Source organism: Carassius auratus, chromosome 14 (genome assembly GCF_003368295.1).
Source record: "Carassius auratus strain Wakin chromosome 14, ASM336829v1, whole genome shotgun sequence".
Taxonomy (NCBI): domain Eukaryota; kingdom Metazoa; phylum Chordata; class Actinopteri; order Cypriniformes; family Cyprinidae; genus Carassius; species Carassius auratus.
The window spans coordinates 8021217-8048671 of NC_039256.1; the positions used below are offsets into that span (position 1 = coordinate 8021217).

Sequence of the window (27455 nt, forward strand, 5' to 3'; positions counted from 1 at the left end):
TCTTAAATCGTTCAGTTATGAGATTGAAGTTCAAAATGCTCACAATCAAGCATGTTGTAGCTCAGATCAGGTCTGAGGACTGGTTTGTAACAATAGATCTCAAAGATGCATACTTCCACATATCCATCCTTCCACAACACAGGAAGTTTCTGAGGTTCGCTTTCGGGGGCGAAGCTTACCAATATCAAGTACTTCCCTTCAGCCTTGCACTCTCACCCTGCACGTTCACAAAACGTGTAGACGTGGCTCTGGTTCCCCTGCGCATGCAGCGCATCCGCATTCTCAACTATATCGACAATTGGTTGTTTTTAGCTCAGTCAGAGCAGGTTGCGACTATCAAGGTCACGCGGCGCTGCCTCCGACATGTGGAAGAAACCTTGGTTCTTGAATCAGGGCCCGGTGCTGGGAGCTCCTTGTCACAGTGTAATACTAGCGATGGACGCATCTCTCACCGGCTGGGGTGCAGTCATGAGTGGCCACCCTGCCCGTGGTCTGTGGAGCGTTCACCATCTAACATGGCCTATCAATTGTCTAGAAATGCTAGCAGTTTATCGTGCACTGAAGTACTTCCTCCCAGATCTAAGGGGTCACCTTATGTTGGTGCGCACCGACAACACATCAGTGGGAGGTCTGTGTTTGCGCCCTTTGTACAAGCTGGCGCACCAGATCTTGGTGTGGTCCCAGAGCAAACTCCTCTCATTAAGAGCAGTATATATTCCTGGGAAGAGACTCAAGAGACATCACAATGTCCCCTTTGGTTCTCTCTACCTCATCCTGCTCCTCTTGGACTGGACGCCATGGTACAGACCTGGCAGAGGCTTCGTCTGTATGCCTTTCCCCCTATTGCTCTGCTCCCGGGAGTTCTGGCGAGAGTAAGCCGGGACGGGGTACATCTGTTATTAGTAGCCCCATTCTGGCCGGGCCGAGTATGGTTCGCAGACTTGGTCTCGCTCCTCGACAGCTCTCCATGGGAGATACCGGTCAGGACAGACCTACTCTCAAAGGCGAAGGGCACGATAATTCACCCTCGCTCAGAGTTGTGGAAGCTGTGGCTGTGGCCCCTGAGGGGGCACAACTGTTAGCAGCCGGTCTCTCAACCAAGGTTGTTGAGACCCTCCTCCAATTCAGAACTCCCTCAACGAGGAAACTGTACACCCTGAGGTGGAAACTTTTCACCTCATGGTGCAGAGACCGCCAGCTAGACCCAGCAAACTGCCCAGTTGGTACAGTTCTGGAGTTTCTACAGGCCAGGCTCTCTGCAGGGTTGACCCACTCCATGCTGAAGGTTTACATGGTGGCCATTGCAGCCTACCACACCCTTCTCGATGGCCAGTCTATGGGAAGACACCCCCTAGTTACACGTTTCCTCCATGGTGCGCTGAGGCTGAGACCTCCAGTACTGTCCCGTATTCCCCTGTGGGACTTGGCTGTGGTGTTAGAGGTAATGTGCAAACCACCATATATTTCAGACAGACATCTTACACTTAAAACCTCCTTTCTGTTGGCTATCACCTCTATGTGGAGAGTAGGAGATCTTCAGGCCCTCTCTGTGGCCCCCACTTATCTTGAGTTTGCACCTGGCACGACCAAAGCGTTCATATACCCTCGAGCGGGATATGTTCCTAAGGTTCCCTCTGTTAAACCACGACCTGTAGTGCTGCAGGTCTTCTGTCCTCCTCCCTTTCGGGAGCCCAACCAAGCGAAGCTAAACTGTATGTGTCCAGTTCGAGCGCTGGACGCATAAGTCCACAGAGCTGCCATGTGGAGAAAAACTGACCAATTGCTGGTATGCTACGGTCCCCCCAAGAGGGGTTCTCCTGCTTCTAAGCAGACTATTAGTCGTTGGAGAGTCGAGGCTATCAATGCCACCTATGAGTCCTCTGGTCGTCCCCCACTGTCGGGAGCCAAGGCTCACTCTACTCGGGATATGGCAGCCTCCAAGGCCTTCCTAGCAGGTGTATCCATGCTGGACATCTGCAATGCTGCAGGGTGGTCCACGCCTTCTACGTTTGTTAAATTCTATGGCCTAGACATTCCAGTGACTCCAGGTGCTTCTGTCCTCTCATCCTAAGCTGTGCTCTTTGGATAAACCCTAGTCAGAGGTTTGGTAGTCTGGCGGCGTTGGTACTCATTCCCCAAAGCGTTGTTCGACACAGCTTGATTTCCTGAAGAGGAACGTCTCTAGGTCACGTATGTAACCCTAGTTCCTCGAGGGAACGAGACGCTGCGTCTCGGAGCCATACCCCCGGCACCCCTGCCGGCGCTTGATGGTATTCAAAGCTGACGCCAGCTGCGCGGCATGTGCTTTTATAGCTTCCTTGCCCGCTTACGCCACCTCGACTGTGACGTCGCGCTCTTCCATTGGACTGATTACACACGATATTCAGAGTCGCTCGTGCTAAGCGAGTTCCCCAAAGCGTAGTTCGACGCAGCGTCTCGTTCCCTCGAGGAACTAGGGTTACATACGTGACCTAGAGACGTTTCTTCCAGGGGTATTTTGGAGAACATATAAAATTTAAATCGCACACTGAAATGTTTGACGTTCAGTTCACATTGAATCACTGTCATGTCCAGTATTTTGATGTCACCTTGATTTGGATATTTGTTTTTTAGCCGTCAGCTTGATTGGTTTCCAGCATCTGTGGGTGATGTCAGCTGTGATACAGGGCTGTGTTTTTCTCACTTCACACTTCATTTGTGTTTGATCACTAATGACCCACCTGAGCACACAAGTGTAAAATCCATTGTCCTCCATCTCTGCGGAGCGGAACCAGATGGAGTCTCCCTCCTTACTCAGCCGGTGACCCGAGAAAATGATGGGCTCCTCGGAGTCGCCCTTGTTTCTGTACCAGATGAGCCGCAGCTTGGCATTCTGGGCAACGCTGTAGTTGGTGCGTATGTAGCTGTAGAAGAGAGCACACTTCACCCTCAGAGGCTCTCCGGCCAACACACGGTACGTCTTCAGATCCACCGACCAGTCAATACAGCCGTCCACTGTGGAGACAGAAGACACATCCATTATTAACACCCCAGGCTGTCATAAGGAGGGCTTACTCTGGGAATAGATTACATATCTGGAGTCTGCAACATATGCTCAGTGCCAAAGAGTGATTACGATGAATCTGAGGCGAAATATAATATATATATTGAATAAACACTTTTCATTTTAACTTTTTATTTATCAAAGAACTCTGAAAGAATTATCACAGGTCCCAAAAAATATATGAAGCAGCACAACTGTCTCCAACATTGATAATAAATCTGAATGATTTCTGAAGATCATGTGACACTGAAGACTGGAGGAATGATGCTGAAAATACAGCTTTGAATTTTGAATTTGACTGAAATAAATTATAATTTAAAGTAAATTTAAACTGAAAATTGTTATTTTAAATTGCAATAATAATGTATAAAATTACTTTTTTGGGTTAAATAGATACAGTCTTTATGAGGAGAAAAATCTTCCTTAAAAAACTTTAAAAATCTTACTGATCCCAAACTTTTGGGGTGTATGTGCCAGACCTCACAATTGTGGTTAGTGGTTTGTTACAAAATCAGTGGCTAAATGCTGAAACAGAAGCAAATCCCCTGCACAGCCATCTGCAAAGAGCAACAAATCCATTTCCCTCTCTCACACGACACTCGCCGCACACTCACCGCGCTCCAATATTTCACGCTGATAGAAAGATGAAACCCATCAAAGTCACGGCCACCTATCAGCAGCGAACGCTGGGATTTATGAGCAATTACAGAGGTGTTTGTGCGCGGACACTGACTCATCACTGCGCCGCCTCCCATCACATAAATATCTCTCACATTCAAAAGCTGCCAGAGCTGATTTATGTCAAGCGCTGTCACAATCACACATTTACGGCATGGATTTTTGTTATATACGCTCGGCCTGATGAATTTCACAGCTGCGGGAAAGATGGAAGGAGAAAGTGATATCACACATGGCTGGACAAGAAGAGAGGGTTGATTCTGAAGGGCTAGAAATCACACACACACACACACACACACACACACACACTTGTATGCACTGAATTAGTTTGCTCTGCTGCCTTCATGCCACGCGTCTGAAGCAGAAACCGTGTGGAGCTCACAGGTTACACGTTACGTAAACAGGCAGCCATATGTCGCCCCGAGTAATTTCACATATAATGCGCTTGTCTTGAATGATTAATTTATCGGATATTGAGTGCAGCACAATGGTGTAATTGGACAAGATACGCCTTGCTTGTCATGGTAATTCTTGTTAGAATGCATCACGGTAAGCGCCTGAGCGAGGCTTTGTAGCGGATCCTAAACGTTTGCATATGGATGAGGCTGAGGATTGTGCAAAACAGGCTCTGAGAACTGGGCCGGTCAGAAAAGAGCAGACGTCACGCCAGCACAGCAAGAGGGCATTAGTGAACTTTTCAACAAAACACAAACTCGAGAGCAAGATATTACTCACGGCATCACAGACACCTCGGATGGGTCGCGAAAGGCCAGGTCACATGATGAGGAATCCAAACAAGACACTAGCATGTAGAGCCAGCGTCCCTAGTGTTCAGTGTTGTGCAACAAGGCATTGTTGCATACTATATATACATACCATATATATATAAAACTGCATGCAGATTTGTGCAAAATTTTGAGGAGCAAAAATGCATTTGGATTTGGAACAGCTTGATGACAGAAAGGAATTAATAACAGGATTATTTTTGTGATTTTGGGCTCCTAATGTGAAATCCATGGCGAGGCCCTGCAGTAATTGTCTGACCTGTTTCCCGCGCCGGCTCGCTCTATTGTGAAGCAGTACAGTAATTCCAGAAATGAAAGCTGAAGGGGTACAAAAAGTCAATATCAGAACAGCAGCCCACCGTACGCTTTGTGCTGAAATGCAGTTTCACTGCTGACTTACGTCTGATAGCTTGTTTATAATTCTCCTAAAGTGTGAGTGAATGTCTTGTAGTGGACATGTATCTCCAGATGGAGCTGGCTGGACGAGGACCCCCGGGTGAAACGGTCTCAAAGGCTAATCAATGTAGAACCGCAGCGAGGGTTAGGGCACGTGATTGCACCTGTATGCGGGATGTGTTTGATGTGCATCGACTGCAGCGCAGCTTTGACTCTCCACAGGCCGTTCATTTGAAGCCTGTCATGGCCATAAAGACTAGAGAGCACCGTGAGTGAGCTGCTGTCTGTGTAACTAAACCAAGCCGGAAGTGAGACATTCTCCACAAACAACCTCAAACACTTCCAATCTTACTGAGCTAATGATGAAACAATCTATCAGGTGCATCAGCTGCTTTCATTAAGATCTTTTTTATTACATGAATGTTAGCAGTTCATTATTTCATGATGTGAGCGAGGATGGTTTGTGTCTTCTATCCATTCAAAGTCTAACACTTCTGGACGCTCGTTCTCATTCCTGTCTACTTTCCAGCCTTTATTGCTTTAGTATATTAATCCATGTAAGTGTCCTTGTGGTTTTCAGTGAGTTTTAGGGATGAATCTCATGAATAATGAATGATTTCAGAGAATGCTTTCTGGTCCTCCAAAGCCAAAAGTACTGTAAAAAGCCTTGCTGTTGCAGAGGCTAACGATACGTTGTGTCAACTAAGAACGAGGACTTTTAATTCTAAAGGCAAGGAGTAAAAGAGTAATATATCTGATTATTATCCTGAGCTTGAAGCTTTTTACTGGAAAAATAACACTTAGTAGTGTTGTGAGTTTTGAAGCAGTTGCTCTGAATCTGAGTGGATCTGTACTTGTCTCTGGTGTGTTGAGTTTCTTTCTTAAAATTCCACCCCCTCTCGAAAGAAGAAAGCCATCGCGTTTACAACTGTGATGACGAGAGCTTATCAGGATCAACTAAATGCTGGTTTTTCAAAAGTATGTGAAATATTTAAAGTTTGCAGGATATAATCTTTCAAATATGTCATAGAGCTTTACACAAATATCTGTTATTGTGGCGACATTTCCATGCCTCGAAACATGACGATGAATGAAACAAACTGTGATTGGCTGTTTGACATGTCTTGGGCCTTGGCCAATAACAGCTGAATGAAGAGGATTCCTGAGGACTGTCTCAATGAAATCCATGAACAAGCAGTCAGAGAAGTCGTGTCACTGAAAATGCATCTTAACACCAAGTGTTCAAGTGTTCCCTCGAACAAAAGACCACTGACGGCAGGACTGAAGAGTAAAGCACTGATCATCTGTCCTGTGTCCATGCCTCTCACCGTCTCCCACTGTAAGGTCATTCTTCATCATCTCAGATGACTTTGCAATGCTGGTCTTTAAAAGCAGGGCCATGTTTTACACTGAGAAAGCATCAAATATTTATACAGGTGGTCATCTGTGCTTCTTTCCAACATTTTTAAGTCTTCAGCTTGTTCACTGGTGGTTTGAAGCCTACAGTCTCTGTAGAACAGTATTCATTGTGAAAACTGCTATAAGCTGAAAGAGTTTCTCTCAGTGATGTGGTCTTGCCTCTGTCCTGCTGAATAATCCACCAGATTGACTCTTTATCAGAAGTCAATCCCCTTCAGTGTCTGCTCTGGTTACAGTCCTCTTGCTGTGATCGTGTTTAACAGGAGCTGATCATATTCTTCTCTTAACCCTCATGTGGTGTTCGGGTCAATTTGACCCGGAGAAGATTTTCTTTTTCCCGAAAATAATAGTTAATGTTATCGCTTTGGACTGAAACTTAGTGACTTTGTTCCCAAAGGGTATAACTACAATTTAAAAAAAATTGGGAAATTTTCTTACTTTTTTTGTGGGGGTTTTGTTACCTTGTTACACTTGTGGTGTTCCCGGTCAAAAATGACCGGCCTATAAAAAATAGCTCATAAATCACTCATTATACCATATTTTCACCCAATCTTGGATTCAATCTTTTTGTCAACTTGTTCTCTTTCAATTAGGACTGGTTTTATATTTCTGTTTGCATCTGATTAATCGTGGGCCTCATTTATCTGAGAGTAGGCATCTCGTTTTTTGAGTAAAAAACAAATAATTTATGAGTAAATTTGGAAATATGAAAAAAAAATATGAAAAAAATGGCTACTGTTGATCACACTAGTCTACTCCAATGTTTCACCAGGAATTTTGTTTTGAAACTTTTGTTTTGTAAAAAATATGGCACATAGTCACACTTGTGGTGTTCCCGGTCAAAAATGACCGGCCTATAAAAAATAGCTTAGACATCACTCATTATACCATATTTTCACCCAATCTTGGATTCAATCTTTTTGTCAACTTGTTATCTTTCAATTAGGACTGGTTTTATATTTCTGTTTGCATCTGATTAATCGTGGGCCTCATTTATCTGAGAGTAGGCATGGTCAAAAATGGTCACAATGGCCGACCATTGAAAGTGAATGGGAGAGACTGAAAATAACAGAACAATTTAGTTTTCAGGAGCATGTTCATTATTTTCATGTACACATATGTGCATATGTGCTTGCAAACATCGAGCCCTTGGACCTGTGCATGTATCGATACATTTATACACACGCTACCCAGACACACACACGTTAAAACACACAAACTTTTTTGAGTATTACACAAGGAAAACCTTCAGGAGGAGGCTGTTCCTAGAAGAGCTGGGAAAATCCATGGTGAGCCCCCTGATACAGAGGCGCCAAAATATACCCAGAGCACTGCCCTCTGCTACATTGGTGAGAGACATACAAACACCAGAACCAGGTCCTTCAGCTGGCACAGGCAAAGGAGAGAAACGAAAGAGATGCACTTTGTGTGCCCCAAAAGATGTTTCAAATGCAGAGTGCACATTTGCAAGGCACATACATTAAACTGTTGTCAGTCATGTGCATAAGTGACACAAAATGACCAATTGCAAGTTACCTTAAAAATGCTTTTGTTAGTCACTTGCATGAGTTCACACAGAGACCGTCACAGTTTCTTATTTTGGTTAGTTCATAATTTGGAAAACTGAAAGAAAATGAACAGTATTTGATTTGTATTCTCTATATGACAGCGTTAATGTGTTTATTTTTTGTATGTCACAATGGTCAGTATTGTCATGGAACAGCACAAGTGTTACTGTGCACCCCTTTTCTGAAAAATTAAAGCATTTCAAAATACAAGCCCTGTGTTTTGTAATCTTCTACATTCACTTTCAATGGTCGGCCATTTTTGACCGGGAACATCACAAGTGTGACTTTGTGCCATTTTGTACAAAATAAAAGCATTTAAAAAAAAATCCTGGTTAAACATTAAAGTAGGCTAGTGTGATCAACAGATGAAACTTTTTTTCACCTTTTTCACAATATTGACAAAATTATTAACAAATAATGCTTTTTTCACTCAAAAACTGAGGTGCATAAGCTCGGATAAATGACTCCTAAAATTAAATAGTTTGAAAATTAAATGCAAAACCAGTCCTAACTGAAAGATAACAAGTTGACAAAAAGATTGAATCCAAGATTGGGTGAAAATATGGTATAATGAGTGATTTCTAAGCTATTTTTTATAGGCCGGTCATTTTTGACCGGGAACACCACAAGTGTGACTTTGTGCATTATTTTTTACAAAACAAAAGTTTCAAAACAAAATTCCTGGTGAAACATTGGAGTAGACTAGTGTGATCAACAGTAGCCATTTTTTTCATAATTTCTTTTTCATATTTCCAAATTTACTCATAAATTATTTGTTTTTTACTCAAAAAACGAGATGCCTACTCTCAGATAAATGAGGCCCACGATTAATCAGATGCAAACAGAAATATAAAACCAGTCCTAATTGAAAGAGAACAAGTTGACAAAAAGATTGAATCCAAGATTGGGTGAAAATATGGTATAATGAGTGATTTCTAAGCTATTTTTTATAGGCCGGTCATTTTTGACCGGGAACACCACAAGTGTGACTTTGTGCATTATTTTTTACAAAACAAAAGTTTCAAAACAAAATTCCTGGTGAAACATTGGAGTAGACTAGTGTGATCAACAGTAGCCATTTTTTTCATAATTTCTTTTTCATATTTCCAAATTTACTCATAAATTATTTGTTTTTTACTCAAAAAACGAGATGCCTACTCTCAGATAAATGAGGCCCACGATTAATCAGATGCAAACAGAAATATAAAACCAGTCCTAATTGAAAGAGAACAAGTTGACAAAAAGATTGAATCCAAGATTGGGTGAAAATATGGTATAATGAGTGATTTCTAAGCTATTTTTTATAGGCCGGTCATTTTTGACCGGGAACACCACAAGTGTGACTTTGTGCATTATTTTTTACAAAACAAAAGTTTCAAAACAAAATTCCTGGTGAAACATTAGAGTAGACTAGTGTGATCAACAGTAGCCATTTTTTTCATAATTTTTTTTCATATTTCCAAATTTACTCATAAATTATTTGTTTTTTACTCAAAAAACGAGATGCCTACTCTCAGATAAATGAGGCCCACGATTAATCAGATGCAAACAGAAATATAAAACCAGTCCTAATTGAAAGAGAACAAGTTGACAAAAAGATTGAATCCAAGATTGGGTGAAAATATGGTATAATGAGTGATTTCTAAGCTATTTTTTATAGGCCGGTCATTTTTGACCGGGAACACCACAAGTGTGACTTTGTGCATTATTTTTTACAAAACAAAAGTTTCAAAACAAAATTCCTGGTGAAACATTAGAGTAGACTAGTGTGATCAACAGTAGCCATTTTTTTCATAATTTTTTTTCATATTTCCAAATTTACTCATAAATTATTTGTTTTTTACTCAAAAAACGAGATGCCTACTCTCAGATAAATGAGGCCCACGATTAATCAGATGCAAACAGAAATATAAAACCAGTCCTAATTGAAAGAGAACAAGTTGACAAAAAGATTGAATCCAAGATTGGGTGAAAATATGGTATAATGAGTGATTTATAAGCTTTTTTTTATGGGCCGGTCATTTTTGACCGGGAACACCACAGGTGTTATTGGGTTTTGAACACCACATGAGGGTTAAGAGTGTGTTTAATTGGTGTCATCGCTTGAGGCGCAGCTACAGAACAGACCAAAGCCTCATTTCAGAGCTATTTATACATGATTGGTTTTGTAAGAGGTGTTAACCGGCCAAAGAGCGTTACACTTATTGTAATAGAAGTCTACAGATTAGTTTCTACATATATGAGATTGAAATGGAGATGTAGTTCAGTTTTGGTTCAAGAGAACATCTGCAGTACTGAACTGACCGTCGGGGTCTCAAGAACAAACCAATTAATCCTGACAGTTTTTATATTTCATACTAAAGCTGCTATACTCATACTGTAGTGCATACTCACAAAGGTAACGTACAGACCATCTGTCCCTCCAGAATGCACAGCCACATGTTGTTTTCAGATATGAGTTTTTCATTGAAACCATATGCTTGTATTATAGCACCATCTGAACTGACTTCTCACTTATACTCTGTTACAGTGAGATGATTTGGCCTGATCCGTTAAATCAGTATCCACAAGCACGACGTGATCCAACACTTATGATTGAATGAATAAATAATGCATCAAGCAGTAAAAACGTGCTTATATAAGCATGCATGAGATCTCATGAGATGAATAATCTACAGTAACGACAGCGCAGCTCTGAAATATCCCTGATCATCAAAGCCGTGGTCATCTCTATGTAATAAGAGTAGGAAAGAACATCCCAGGTTCATTTATTTCTATCTGTTGTATGAATATTGCTGTGTGTTTCAGACTTGTCTCGTCTCAGATGTGTAATAAGGAGGATCCATCTTCACATTAAACGTTGATTTTAATGTTTTTAACTAGTAATATTATCTCTTTACCCACTACCCCTGTACCACAGAACCTGTATCTAATCATAGCTGTAGCTGCACAAGTGTTTTACAATTCAATATGAGCTCAATAAATGTACACGGTAGTTAAAGTGTGATTCTTCATATCACTGCTGACTGTAAACTGCAGTATATTACCATCAGCTCTAATCTGATAAATGCATCTATAACGCTTGAAGATATTAAGATATTATATTACAGACGTTATTCTGTAGAAACAAGCTCCTGTGAAACAATGAAAAGCTCTGTATGAATGCGTTTGACCTGAAATGAAACTTACTTCTGGTTCTCCACAACACTGGAGCTCAGGGATTCAACTTGAAAGCAAAGCCAAGAAAGCAAATTAAGAAGAAAACCCATGTGACGTCACACTTATTAGTGCAGCTGTTTAAGCCTGCGTCAGAGGGATTGATCAGCGAGAGCCACTATTACTCCAGAGAGAGAGAAGAGGACACATCACAAGCTCCAGCAGTTCAAATGAAGAAGAGCGTATGAGATGAACAAAGAGCAAGACATGACAAACGTCTCGGTGCCGCGGGACAATAAAACACATGCTGACTCTTTACAAACACATCTCAGATTTCTGCTTCCTAAATGGCAGGTTTGGAGAGAAGGACTGCATCAGTAATGAGTTGAATCAGAAAGGATGTGTGCTGTGCGTGCTCTGGAGTGTCAGGTGATGAATCAGACGAGCTTGTCCTTCTGAATGTTTGCTGATCATTAAAGCGGTGGAGTGTCTGTGTTGGACACTGACGGACTGAGACACACAAGCTCTTAATGAACTCGCTCACAGCTCAGTGTCAGGTGCAGGCTGTTTCCTGGACACTGTGTCTTCCTCCCATGAATCAGTGTGACATTTCCTCTGACAGCCAATCACACCACAGCAAACACAGTCAGCCCTGAAATATATCACATATAGAGCCGAAGCACAGAAGCTCTGAATAACTCAGTGCAGGATGACATTATGAATATCCAAACACTGTAGTTGTGCTGCTTCATTTTGAATATGAAAGCAAATCCAGTTAAACGGAGTACGTTCATCCAGTCTGTGGAAAAGATGTGGGAAAGGTTAGCAGTAAAAGAGGAGAAACGTCACGTGACAGTCTCTTGATGCATGTGTAAATCTTCAGTATTTGAGGTAGCAGTGGTCTCCGCTCCTCTGGTGTGCTCCTGGTGTGCTGGTGTTAGTAATATCAGCACCGAGGCGTTTGTGTCGACGGTGAAGCGTCTCTACAGTATGAGAGCTGAGCAGAGAGGTCATCCTGAAGCACCTGTGCAGTTTAGCTCATGACCACGTCCTCACAGAGCAGCACTGATCGAGTCTGAGCTCAGCGCCAGTCACATGCATGTGTCTGTATATTACACATTTATACAAAGACATGGTTTAAGTGTATAAATAATGAAGAAGATGCCACAGAGACAGGGGAGATCTGAAGTGAAGGATCTGTGTTTCAGTGACCGGTGTGTGATGTGTTCTTGTGGTTTTTAAGGTGACCTGACCAGGCTTTGGTGCTCCTGGCCTGTGCTGCTCACAGACTCTGAGCTGTCTGCCGTGATGGCTGTACCAGTAATAACTGCTCAAAGAGTTAACGACAGAAAACAGACTGAGAAAACAACATACAGTACAGCTGAACACTCATTTCTTTACTCTTCTATAAGAATCTCTGAATATTACAATTACAACTTCTGTTCAAACAATTCAGAGACCGGTTATTGAAAACAAAATCATACAAAACTAAATCATACATTACACTAAATATCCATCATCAAATTGAATTTATTTAGTTGATTGTTAGTGTGTGTGTCTTGCTTCAAAAATGTTGTAGTATGAAATAATTAGGCATGCTGTTGGCAGAAAGTTTAATCTTAATTGAAATGATTGTGATGCACATGAAGGGCTGAAGGACAGAAGTGTATTAATATCTGTCTGGTCATGGTGTGATTTCACTGCATCTCTGTCAAAGCAAATGGGCCCAAGAGTTTTTATGACTGATGAAGCCATAGATTAACTCCATTATCTTCCACGACAGCCTGGAAACACCTCATGTGCAATAACATTATCCTTATGCAAAATACCTGCACTGATAGCATCGGAAATATAAAGCATTTACTTTCACCATCATAACAGTCAGAAATATGTACAGTGATAAACATATTGGTTATTTTTAATATTTTAGTGGATATTTTTACGCTTTCAACCCTAATCCATTTCTTGACACCATCTACAAACGTAACAAGCACATTAAGTCAATGTAAAGTTGCTCTACAGCAAAGGATGGTGTTATTCTGTGTGAGTCACAGATGAACTGATCCTCACACACACGCTCCACTGGACCGATGCCACACAGAGGGTCCCAACCTGATGATGGGACAGCTTGAGCTACACACAAATGTATGTAGAAGTCATGCTGTTTTGTTTTGTTGGACTCAGTGAAGGAACTGAAAAATGTAAGACATTTCCGTCAGAAGATCAGCTAATGTGGTGAATGATGCTGTGCTGCGTTGTCATGGTAACATTATGAGGAGGAAATGATGCTGCGTCCAGAGTGAGCAGAGCTTACAGAGACTCTCATCACAGACCTTCCTCACATTGAGAATCAGTGTGTTAAAGGAATAAATAATGATGAAAGAGTGTTCATTTATTTCCAGGCTGGGGTAAAGTGATGGAATCAGTCGAAGTGAACGGAGTAAAGCACGAGAGAGGACAGCAAACTGATGGAAATGATCATCATTTAAAATGAATGATAGCACACAACATCTCAGCATTATAAGAGTGTGAGTTCTGGTGTCCAGCTGCTGGTGATGAGTGTGTGAGTCTGAACTCTGGTTTGGCAGTGAATGAGAGTCAAGTCACCTTGATTCCTGCTGCTTTCCGGACTGAATCCTGTGCCTGACCCATTACTAAAACCTGCCAGCAGCGCTCAAACCTGCCGGACTCGTGAAGGACATGTGAGAAAACAACATATATGCACTCATAATAAGCAGATTTTTCTCTGGTAAGACTGTCTCCTGTGTTTCAGGCTATATTCATATGCGGCAGGAGCTTTGGCTTTGGCTCCTGTTAGTGAGATTATGTGGACATTTCTGGCACCAGCCTTCAACATGCTCATTAGTTCGGTGTTTCTCTGGAGACAGGTGATTTTCTTCGAGCCGGATCCAGCACCTGTGCCAGACACCCTTTCACACACACCCGGACCTCACAATTCAAGGACAATTTAACATTGTGCTGCCTGCAAAACTTCATGATGACGTCAGCCGTGTCAAACAGCAGCCGCCTCCATCAACATGCCTCTGGAAAGTGAATCAAGCCGTTGATTCCAGAGTATGAGATAGTTTATCAGCGCAGTGCTGGACGAGGAGGTGAAGAGCAGTGCTAAAGCACATATCTCAGGAGTGAGCAGTGATGTGACGTGATGTGATGTGATGTGAGGAGTGTAAGGTCTACTGTTGAGATGTCTGATCAGGGCAAGACTGTGCTCACACTGGACTGTGGAGTTGGATGGGGGGTAATGGACAGGGCATCTAGTCCGAGGACTGGTTTGTACTGATAGATCTCAAAGACTCGTATTTCCATGTTTACATCCTTCATCAACACTGGAGGTTCCTGAAGGTTTGCTTTCAGGGGGAAGTATAACTATATCGAGTTCTTCCCTTTGGCCTATCACTCTCACCACGCACTTTCACGAATTGTGTGGATGCTGCTCTGGCTCCTCTGCGACTCCAGGGCATCTGCATACTCAATTATATCTACAATTGGTTTATATTAGCTCAATCAAGATGTGGTTCTCTCCCATATGAGAGAGCTGGGGTTAAGACTAAACACCAAGAAAAGTGTGTTTTCTCCACTACAGAGAACCACTTATTTAGGCGTAGTGTGGGATTCAACCACAATGCAGGCACGTTTGTCTCCTGCTTGTATCGAGTCAATCATCACAACAGTCAAGAGAACAAGAGAAGGCCAGTCATTCACTGTCAAACAGTCTCAAAGTCTGTTGGGTCTGATGGCAGCGGCATCCAATGTGATAACTTTTTACGCCATGGTACAAACATGGACGAGGCTTTGTCTGTATGCTTTTTTCCAGATGGTTCTGCTCCTGGGATTTCTGCAGAGAGTACGCCGGCCTGAGTATGGTTCTTGGACCTGGTGTCCTATCTCGATGGCTCTCCGCTGGAGATTTCGATCAGGAGGGACCTCCTCTCTCAGGGGGGGCACCGTTCTTCACCCCCACCCAGAGTTGTGTAAGCTGTGGGCATGGCTCCTAAAGCGGGCACATCTCCTAGCACCTGGTCTCTTAACTGAGGTGGTTGAGACTGTGCTCCAGTCCAGAGCTCCCAACACAAGGAAATAGTACGCCTTGAAGAGGAAGCTTTTCACTTGATGGTGCAGAAAGCAACTGCGAGATCCAGTCAGCTGCCCAATTGGTACAATTCTGGAGTATTTGCAGGAGCAATTCTCAGAAGGGTTATCTCCCTCCACTCTGAAAGTATACGTGGTGGCCTTAGCTGCTTACCATGCCCCTCTCGGTGGTCAGTCATTGGAAAGACACCCACTTGTCTCTCGTCTCCTCTATGACACCCTGAGTCTGAGGCCAGTACAGCACACTAAGGTGACCTCATGGGACCTGGCAGTGGTTCTAGAGAGCTTGTGCAATGCCCCCATAGAATAAGTACCAGTCAAGTTTCTCATGCTCAGGACTATTTGTCTCCTTGCTATTTCCTCACTTAAAAGGATCAGGGATCTTCAGTCACTTTCTGTTTCATGGCTGGAATTAGCTCGAGGCATGATTAGGATCTCCCAAGAGGGTCTGGCTGCAGACCACCACTTGCACTCTCAGACACTTGCACTTCCGCTAGCCACGTCACTTCCAGTCTTTATTTTTTTATTTTGTTCTATTTTTTATTACTTTTCAACAGTAGCCAGGTGGTGAAGACAAGAAAAAATAAAACGAAATTGAAATCACTTGCAATCACCACTTGCACTCTCCGCTACCTGTGACACAGATCGTGCGTGTTGCCAATGGAGACAAGACGCTGTGCTGGTGATTAAATGATTAAAACTAATTTAGTATTATAACATTCAGGGTCCTGCAAGAAAAAGACAAGACCCACAAATCCGTGGCCAGAACAGCACAATATGAACACAATGCACAAAGTCTGTGGCTAAACTTTTTCCTCCCATAGAAAAACATAAACACTTAACATAGCTTAATATATTAAGATGCTATTAAAATATCAAATTAAATATACAGTTTAATAATATAATGAATATGTATATAGTATTTTCCTCACACAACGCAAAAAACATGGCATAATGTGGGATAATGGACTAAGAGGATGAAGGCCAAACTCAGTATGCTCCTCTATATTATTAAAATACATAACTAAAAAAAAAGGCAGTGTGCCCAGAAATAAAGTTTCACTTTAACCATTTTTTCATATAGAATAAACTGTTTACAGCCCTTTTACATCACTGTCATTGTCCATCTTTAGTTGAACTTTGTATCAAATGTCGATTGCATGTTATGTCGCAGGTAGCGGAGAGTGCAAGTGGCGACTGCAAGTGACATTGTAATTAAATTCATTTTATTGTCTTCACCACCAGGCTTCTGTTGTAAATTTTGAGAGATTGAAACAAAAAGTAATCAATAAAAAGAACACTGCATATCAGAAGCAGTGGTTCATTCAATAGCCAATGAGCATTTAATATCACTAATGTACTGTAAAACCTCTCTTATAACTTGTGTAATCCTCTTGAAATAACTGGCACCAGAATCACACAGAACAGAATGAAATCATGAGTCAACTGTGAAAAACTTTTTTGAACTACATTTCTATTGTAGATTTTATGTCAATTCCATACAGTCACTCAGTCAGCAGCTTCCCGATACTGAAAGAGCATTGGAGAAGCGTGTTTCATCACTTCTGAAATCCCATTTGATGCTGCCAGTGCTGCAGAAATGACTCACTTTCACTAAACAACGTTTTAACAAAATTAGATTTTTTTTTTTTACTTTCAATTATTCACATGTGATATAAGGTCAAGCTGTAAGTCTACTTAATTCATTTTTCCCACTTTAAAATTATTCTAAAATGATTAAACATCCCATTAATTGATTTCACAGAATCTTTTTTGTAAAGTGGGGTGCACCGTGACTAATTATGGAGTGAAAGCGATCTCGATGGCACAAGAAATTGAGATGTAGCTCAGGCTCTCTGGGGACACAGAGAGAGCATATGGAGAAATACAAAGACAAAGTGTAGAGTCAGGACAGAAAGAGAGAGTGGCAGTGACCCCATGATGAGCAACCCAAACGCAAGAGTAAAGGAAGGACACAGAGACGCACAGGAGAAGCTCTGAGAGGAAACAGATGGAGCGTTTCCACCTCCTCATAAGCAGCAGACGTCCAGCTCATCCTTCACCCCGGAGCTTACAGGACCTCCTTCACTGACAGCTCTGACACCACGGGCCGCTTGCATTGTATGCACCTGTGTGTCTGCACTTGCTGCGTCTGTCCCTGGCTGGCCTTATACGAATGACACTCACTTTACAGCGTGAGGCGCAGTGCTGCAAGTGAAGCCTTGGCGCACACACACACACACACACACACACACACTTACTGGAGCTAGCTTCCATCCAGCCCATCCCCATACTCACAGCAATCAAATCATTACGAAAGACCATTCCTCTGAAACAAACAACAGCTACTAACACTGTGACCATTCTCTGACCATCAATCAATCAATCAATCAATCAATCAATCACCTAAATAAGAATTGGTAAATTAGAAATTGGAATAATTTTAGTAAATTGGACCATTTGGACAGTTTGTTATGTAACATCACCTAAATAAGTTCCTGAATACATCTTCGTGGTGGATCCAGTTCTCACAAAGATCAGAGATGACTGAAGAAGAGATGATCCTAACATAAAAAACTAGCTATAGGTTTAATCGCAACATCGCTGTTGATTGTTCACCATCTGTTTGCATGATTTTTACAGTATATTTCTGCCATATGGACATTGTCACCTCACCACTGATAAGCTACTCCTAAATATAATGTAGAAACTTGATATTTTTCTGTGAAGCTACATTGCAAAAATCTGTGAATGCATTTTTTTAGTAATACCACTATCACTTTTTGGTCATCATACTACATGACAATATGACTACAATGGCCTGACACACTACATATGTATATTTATAGTTGTTGTGTTTATCATTGGTAGTAGTATTGTAAGTGTTGAGAACAGATCGTCTGCTCACAGCTCTTCTGAAATGGTTCAGTGTTCAGTGTTCAGTGTTATTGAGCAGCTGATTCGCTGCTTGTCGTGTGGAGGGCTGTGGCTAATATCCACAGATTTGTTCTGGTGCACCAGCAGCTCATTTAACATCATTTTACTCTATTTTACTTCTAGTTCAGGTTCGAGATGTGGATTTTTCATGAAAATCATTACATGACCGATGATGAAACGTATTCTCTTCAAGACAAACTCTCATTTGAGACTCAAATGACCATGCTGACCACCTGAGATTGTTGTAAAGTGGCACAGATAATGAATAATACAGTGAAACCCGAGTGTAAATCATTCCTATCAGTCTAACAGTCATACCAGCACAAAGACAAAAACACAACATGAAAAAGAACTGCATTATCAACAGTTGCAATAATTTATATCTAGGCCATATAAAAAAAAAATGCATTCTATTGAACAATCATTCTTGGACAACATTATACCTGTATAGATGTACTGTATATTGATTGTTTTCTCATTATAAATGTTTAGCAAAAGAGCATTTGTTTTAAACATGGATTGTCTAAGACAATGAACATGTCAGGTCTGAGTCTGAGGACTGGTTGGGGAGCTTTTGTTGCTAATGCTAACCCGTCTGAGGTCAGAGAGCAGTGTGAAAGCTGTTTTCTTGAACACGTGTGCAGCACACTGGAACTGGTGTGTGTTGGAAATGCTTTATGTGGCTACAGTTCTCAATCCATTCGAACTGCAGCTGATTGATTTCTCACAACTGCTCGTCTCAGAAAGAGGAAGCTGCATCTTCTGCTCCAGAGTCATTTCCTCGCCAGCGACTGATGAGAAACAACCAAAGCTAACAGAGTTTGGTCTCCAGTAAAGCATCAGACCTGGAGACGCTGGGGTGGAGTTTGATCTGAACTTCTGCAGGTCACTAGTGTCTCTGGTGAACACAACTATTACTGATAGTAATGTTTATGAATCTCAGTCTGTGTGGTGGACATGTTCCACACATCTGCTCTCGGTGGACTCATGTTCAGTTTAGGAAAGCAAGAAGACTGCCCTAATATTACGTTATCCTACCCCAATATTTTCATGACAATGCCACTCCAAATGTAAAAATATCTGACAAATAAAACGCGGTCCCTTCCACAGACTGCACCGTTCCCCTTCTCCAATGTGTCCTCCATCTCTGCACATCTCTGTTAATGACATTGTTTGTCTATTTACATCTGCTACGTAAAATATGCAGACTTGGAAACTGTGATCCTGGCTGTAATGTCCGTTTCCGAAGGAGGAATCATCAAGCCATTTCCCAGCTGGCAATTTGTTGTGAGTGGCTTCTCTAAATATATTGGGCTTAGTTTAAACAACTACATACGCTGAGCGATTCACTTCAGTATCAGACGGGTCACTGTGGTCACTCTCGTTTGTGTAGAGCTGAACATTTCTCAACTCTGTCATGTCTCCGGACACACGCTGTCAACAACAGTCAGTGTCGCTCAGATCGTTGTGAACTGGGCTTAAAAAGATGCTAGCTAACTAACAACAACTTCTATTTACAACTCAATGCAAAGGGAGTAAAGGTGAATACGGTCATGCATTGAAGTGGAATCTGAACTGAAGTGTGGCACGCCGCTCTGATGCAGGGATGACCAACGAGTCTCAGAGAGCCGCTCTCCTCACAGAAGAGTCTGGGGATAAGAGCAGGAGCAGGACTCTGTCCGTCTGAACACCGTCTCAGTGGAGACATGCGGCACAACAAACAAGAACTCATTTAATGCTTCAATAGTCCAGCACTTTTTCTGTCTAACCATGCTCTTACCTTGAAGAAATCACATGTGTGTGTGTGTGTGTGTGTGTGTGTGTGTGTACAGTATATATATATACTGGTGGCATAGAAAGCATAGAAAGTTAAAAACGTACAACACTAATGTGATTCTGAGTGTGTTCTCCATGCTTACAGTAACTGAGCCACAGATAGTGAAATAGTATCAGCTCCTCAGTGTTTAACAGCTGAAAGATAATCAGTGTATGCAGTTTGAAGTGATTGATAAATCTGTCATAGTTTGTGTTTATTTCTTTCAGTCTTAGAGAGATCAGTAGCAGATATATACTGTTCTTCTCTAACATTATGTTTGTCAGTACATCAGTTGACTCAGACCAAACACTGGCTATGTTTACATGCACGATCTGAATTCACTCTGACTGATGAATCTGAATATAGTGTGTACATGAACGCTAAATACAGTGATCTGGTTCATGTCACAAGCTTCAAATCAGAATAGATTTTATTTATCTTTTTGGCATTTGCACATATATAGAGGTTCTCACTGTTTGCATATAATAGCCAGGGTCCTACATGGTTTCTTTAGTAGTTTTTAAGAGCAGAATTAATATTTATAAATTTATGGATAAATGTACATATAAACCGCTGTTATTCAGTACTCGTTCTGATTGAGCTCGACTGGGTCGATTAAGGTGTTTACATGAAGGATTGATTGAGCAGTCAATTCAATAAGAAATGAATTATTGGTTGCATATAAACATAGACACTGTGTGGACATTTCTATAAAGAGACTAATGAGAGAGATGGGAACACATAACTCATGTCTGCTTACAGTGGGAACCAATCATGTGGCGTACTGTAGGGTTACCTGGACTGATTCACAGAAGTCATTTTCTACTGTAGAAGTCACTCTTGAAATAAAACATTTGTTTTCATTATTATTACAGGTAACTTTAGTGTAAAATAAGTGTTTAATTTCCCCAAACTACACAGATGTTTCTTGAACTAAGGTCAGAAGTGTTAAATATGGCAGGGCCAGGCAGCTCGGTCACTCTTGAGTCGGCGCGTGGATCAGACACAGACACATCTCGCTCAGCCTGGCCAACAGGAAATGGATAAATGTGTGTACAAACCCTCAGCCAATATCCCAGCAGGCTCTGGGAAGCGGGGTGAGCCGCTTCATTTACCACATTCTTCTTTCGGCTTTGAGAAACAGTCTCATGCTGGGAAACACTCGCCTCTCCTGTGCCTCTTAACACAGTTGAGGTTCCACACTGAAGTCTGTGTGGGTCCTAGCCCCGGTGTAGTGATGGGGACACTATACTGACAAATACCACCGTCCTCTGGGTGAGACATTTAACCGAGGTCCTGACTCACTTTGGTCTTTAACAATCCCAGGATGTCCTTCAGTGAAGAGTAGGTGTATAACCCTGGCATCCAGGCCAGATTCAGCCATTGTCCTCTGACCATCATGACCCCTGACCCCTGAGCGTCCCATACACTGACTGTCTCCTCTCCTCCAGTAAACTGTGTGTGGTGGACCAGGACATTCCCCCTCTGTGTACAGTGCTTGGAGAGCCCAGAGAACCTAGTGCTGTAGAGACAGTTCCAAACACCCAGTTAACTGAGAACATGTGTTATTATATGAGACGTTCTGTCCCCTGCTCTGTGTTGTTTTCTTCTGTTGACAGTGTCCTCTCAGTCCCAGAGGCAGGTTGGGGTGATAGAGTGACCCGGCCGGGTAACCTGTGTGACTCAGCCGCCTCGGGGACAGCAGCATGATGAAGAGATGTCAGCCCAGGTCTCAGCTGCATTTGTTTGTCTGTACAGACTTCATTTAACACCGGTTCACTGTGCTGGGGTGAAACCACCACTGATCTCCTGACCACAGCACATGGACAATACTCAATCAACAGACTGACTGCTAACTTCACAAGGAACTACAGCAGAATATGATCTATAAATTACAAAAACAACTGTCATGTGGAATGTACTGTGCATCAAAGAATTAAAAATGTGAAGAACAAACATGTTTGTGACATCTGCAGTTTGACTGAGCTCAGACGAGCCTGTGTTCTCCACAATCACATGTGTATGAATGAACACTAATAGAGCAAACATCTAGTGTAGTCAAATCTGCTGATGATGTAAACTTATCCTTTACTTCTGAAACAGACAGACTGAAATGAATCAAGCGTTCCAGCTCTAGCCGTTTTCGCTCCTGTCTATTAGCACCCATCTGTCTCAACAAGGACTGTGTTTGGGCCCATTTTGGTCAAAGCAGCAAGGTGCGTCTGTTTGCATGTTATTTTCTTATTTCAGTGATCTCGTTCCCATTAAACCCAGCTTCACTGTCTGTGTTCAGTAGGTGAGCTGACTTCTAATGGGCAGACAGACAAACAGAAGACAGGCTTTGGATAAAGTAAGCTGCGGCTCTGGGACATGGTTTAGGTTTGTCTCAGGCTGTGCTCTTGAATATTATATTGTGAAAGTTCCTTTAGTCCTGCCGCCTGTTGAGCCTGATTGAGCAGATGGAGTAATATTCATACCACTGCTATCACGCACATCTATATTCCTGTGCCTCGGTGACTGCGGAGCGTCTGAATGTATTCCAGAGGACATCTGAAGCTACGGGACTCTACAGTACTATCCAGACATTCAGAAAATACTCAGCAAACACATTTCTTCTGTCTGATGTCTGTGTGTGCAGTACAGTACAACTGTATCGCATACACAAATACTGTACATGTGTTGTTGCTTTTATGTTTGTGAATTATGTTCATGTTTGCATCATCTATTCATTTTTGTATTATGCTGGATGAATGTATCTGCACAGAATTGGATTAATTGCACATCTAGAAGTGCACAGCGTTCAGCTGGATTTACTGACTCGACCGGAGGAAGAGAACCAAGTCTACTGTGGGGCTGCACACAGATATCTTCTGCAGAGATGTACAGTCTGCAGGGGAAGCAATGGTTTCTCAGTGGACACAAGAGGATGATGAAGCAGGTGTGTGCAGCCGTCAGCTCCTGGAGCCCCGCTCCTGTCACGCAGCATGAGCCGGCTTCACACATGTGCTACACCGTGCTAGGGTAACGGACTGTGTGTCAAAGCCACTGCCAGCGCTAATCTCATGATTATATCTTCACATGCTAAGTGTTCCTTGAAATATTTCCCAGTAATTGTACTGACCATGTAAACGAGGGCTCCACCAATCAGCTACAGGACTGCCCTCACATTACACAACTTCACATTTTTATACAAATCATAGGATTTTGTAGAATTGTGTAAATATTGTAGAAACGTATTTTTCTGTAAAGTTGCTTTGTATAAATGAAATGCATTTAGATTAATGGCCAATCTGTTCTATTTTCTCATGAGATGACATTGATAATAAACACGAAGAAAACAATTATTTACTAAAATTGAATTGTTCATGTAACAGTGTCTCTGCTCGTATAATGCACACAGTCCAATGCAAAGCTTTTTTTCTGTGTACTTTTAGTAGAAATGTGCAAACATCTGACGCGGTTGGACTTCAGCTGCTAATGAATCTGATGCTTTGAGGGCAGTTCTGTCTGAGACACACGTGAATCACAGAGAAGAGCTGAAACGCTGAGATAGCTGGAGGTGCTTCTCAGAGCCACAGCAGATGTCTTGAGATGAACTGAAACGAGCTTTAATGATTCTCTTCAGCGCTCTCTAAAGCATCCACGAGACACAGAGACACCTGGACAGATCTGCAACATAATAAGATGACCCTACGGCAGGATGAGGTCCATGGTGTGAAAGTCTGATGTGTTCCACCGTATCATTGTGAAAAGGTTTTTAGTTCTCATTTGACTGCTTTAATGTGATGTATCTGTATGTGTAAGGTTCAGTCAGTGGCCAGCGTGTGTTTGTATGAAGTGTGAATGATGGAGATGATGAATCAGTGGTGAAGTCATGGCATTAGTAAAGCGTAGTGTCACATCCAGATAGAAACTGAGACTGTGGTTTAGTGTTCAGTGTGAACACAAGTCAATCACAATCTTCAAGGAAGTTGGGAAATTTAAGTAAAAGATTATCACGTGACACACAACAAGAATGCAATATATTGTGTGTGATAAACAAAAAGCACATAGCACTCGGGATCATGGAGGAATGAGCACATCGTGTTGGCTTGATGAACACAGAGCTGAGATCTGAATCCATCGAGGAAGGAAGTATGATTTTCCTTTGCTCAAACTATGGAGATCACTACAAAGTTTTCTTTGGATCAGAGTAAGATGTCGAGGTCTATATCTTTGCCCCCAGATAATTACCCATCATGCATGAGAGCCTGTACTACGCTTTGGGAAATGCATATGTGTGAGCCAAAAATAGATTTGCCCTGAAAGCGAGAAAATGATTAAAACTCTCTCAGAACATGAGAGCTGTTAGTATAGTTTGGCTCATTGCTGGACTGTTGTGATGACTGTTATTGAGTTATAGAGAAACGCACACATTCACACACTGGATGACAGAGCAAGGTTATAGATATGAGGTCTCCAGTAACACTGGATTCTGGATCCTCTCAAAGTGAACTGCTCCTCACATGCGTGCAGGGTCAACCCCAAAACAATCCTAAAATGCAATGTGACCATGTGTGGCAGGACTTGTGATGCTTGAAGTGTGAAGTTTTGAAGCTGACACATCACTTTAGCTCAGACCTCGTCCCTCCCGCACATCTGACCAGCTCTGCATTAATGTCTGTCGCCTCATGCCACATTTATGTGTGCGAGGAAAGCCCAGATGATACGCAGAGAGCCGCTCTCAAAGCCTGACTCAGCAGTGAGGTGACCTTCCGTCCCAGAATCCTCCATCAGAACCGTGTGTTTCACCACAGCTTCATCCTCAACACGCCAGACCAATGAACAAAGAGTTTATCTGCAAATCTGACAGTGTTAAACAACAGATACGTTTAGCATTAATATATGTGTGTGTGTGTGTGTGTGTGTGTGTGTGTGTGTGTGTGTATCTGAACCTGACTCTGTGGCCCGTCCGTCCTCTGCTGGAACATGATGGGTGTAAAAAACGTGTCTTCAAACTCCCCTCAAACCCTCCTAATATCCTCCACCAACATTACAGCAGTTTCAAAACACATGTCTGTCCCAAAATGACCTGGATGTCTTTGCTATTCAAAGATGTGTTCTATTCATTAGCCACTAGTAGCTGTTACTACTGCATGTGGACGAGCTGTGATCCAGCGCATGCGTGTGTTTCCTGGGATCTGTGTGTGATGTCTGTCTGTCAGGAGGACAGGGGTTGGTTGAAGGCAAGGGCAGGATGACAGCAGCTCACGGGCCGTTCTCCTCACACAGCATCTCCAGAGAAAACTACAGTCCCTCAGTCCAGCCCAAATATATCAGACACAACAGTCTATTTGAGCTGAAATGCACAGCACTGACTTCTCACTGATGCCAAGTTCACACTTCAAAGCCAGTTTATGTGTGGCTGATGATGGCATGACCGAGAGGTGTGTGTGTGTGTGTGTGTGTGTGAGGCACAATCCAGCAGCTCTGTGGAAAACTCAGACTTTTCCCCTCTTGACCATCACTGTACTACTGTAAATGACCAGCAAACCTCTGTATGAACACATATACTGCAGCAAAGGGATGGATGGATGAATAATGTGACCTATATGTGTGTGCGTGTGTGTGTGTGTGTGTGTGTGTAGGGTCAGGATTAGAGTTATGTGTGTGTGTTAAGATGAGTATATGCTATATATCAAATAAAACTAGAAATTCAGATGATACCAGATACCATTTGACATTTATTGTCAAGCTTTCCTTGTGGCATTTTGTATTGACATTTATATTGTGTGTGTGTGTGTGTGCATGTGTGGGTGTTTGTGTGTCTGTGCGTGTGCGTGTGTGTGTGTGTGTGTGTGTGTGTGTGTGTGTGTGTGTGTGTGTGTGTGTGTGTGTGTGTGCGTGTGTTGCCACAATATCCTTGTCTCTGTTGGGAGATTTTTAGGTCACCATGAGAAAACAAGCTTATCAATCACACAGAATGTAGTTTTAGTGTTTGCCTGTAGTTTTGTGTGAGGGGTAGGTTTGGGAGAAGGGTGATAGAAAGTACAGTCTGTACAGTATAAACTCTAGAGACCAGGAGCTCATCTCCGTTCTGCTCCATTTATCCACCGAATGAAGAGAATAATCCTAAATCAGTTATTTGGACATGCTTACATACCAGCTAAATACAAAAAGAGAAGGAAAGATAATCAGCAGTTTAAGATGGGTCTAGTGATATACAGTAGATAGACATGATAAATGTCAAATAAAATGAGAGAGAAAAGCTATCTTTTGGTGCAGCTTGTAAAAGGAGTGTAGAGAATGAAGCAGACGTCAATCCTAATGAGGCTCGTACCTCTGAACACAATCCTGCTGTGTTCTCATATCTCCATTATAATGACACATCACTGTGTACGGCATTGGAAGAGCTGTACAGTGTGTATCAGCAGGGGGAGCTTATTTGTGTCTTCTGTTTGTATTTCACAGCCATCTTCTGCTGTGTTTTCAGCTGTGCCATGATCCAATCACAGGTGCATTTCTACAGATCCTGAATCGGATATATACAGACATACAGCACAGTCTGCTCATGTGGCTAATATATCCTCTCCATATGCCCTCAGAGGATACTGTATGATTAATGAGATCTGTTTGTGACACATCAGTACATCTCCAGTGTTCAGAACATGGCCTAGGTTATTAAGGAGAGAATAATGCATAGGTTAAACCTTAAAGATGCTGTTCTATCTGTGGACCATAAACTAGGCTTGTTCCTTCCTTACTTCCGTCTTGTGAGGAAACGATAAAAGTCCGAAAACAACAGATCTTAACAAGTTCTGTGTGGAGACACAACCAGAGACCAGCTTGAGCTCTGGAGCCAGCTTCAAGCCCTTCAAGCTTCCTGAGCTCTCGTGTGGAGATCACTCTATATATCATCATGAGTTTACAGTATAATTCAGTGTAATTGAGAAAGAAAAGGGCAGCATCAATAATCGAATGATCTGTCACCTCTCCAGCTCACACTAATGTCATCATGTTGATGTGACACTGTGGAGGAGGCCAGCGCTGACCCAGAAAAACCACCAAAGACCCGGGACTGCTTCAGTTTAATAAATGATGCTGGAATGTTTTTGAGGTGAGCTAAAAGACTCAAGCTTGTTGCCTTTGGTGTGTTTTGCAACAGCACTTCACAGACTGCAGCATGAGACAAATGTGGGTCATTATTTGGCTTTAGACAATGCAAATACGGTTCCAAAAAGATAGAAAACAGTCCCGTTTTGGCCACATGTTAACTCTTTCCCTGCCAGCATTTTTGATTAAAAAGTTGACAGCCAGCGCCAGCATTTTTAAAGATTTTCACCAAAATTTCATGGCCTCCAGAATATTTTCTTGTATGAATATATGAACATGCAATACATCAAAATAAAGAACACACACACACACAAATCTGTTTTATTTTTTTATTTTTTTTCTTCAATGCTAATGTAGGTAGGTTTTCATAAAAAAGCAACACTTTGAACAAAAAAACAACAACATTTTTATCAAATACACATCTGGCTCATATCCAGTGACATCATCCAAGCAAA

General features: G+C 42.1%; 1 protein-coding gene across 1 annotated transcript in view; it reads right to left on the reverse strand.

Annotated features, from left to right (window-relative positions):
- The window catches only part of LOC113113511 (X-linked interleukin-1 receptor accessory protein-like 2), a 201463-nt gene that overhangs the window by 82365 nt on the left and 91643 nt on the right, over positions 1–27455 (reverse strand). Inside the window, exon 3 of the mRNA XM_026279735.1 lies at positions 2721–2994. Within this exon, the coding sequence (XP_026135520.1) occupies positions 2721–2994 (274 nt within the window). The remainder of the gene's footprint in view (positions 1–2720; positions 2995–27455) is intronic.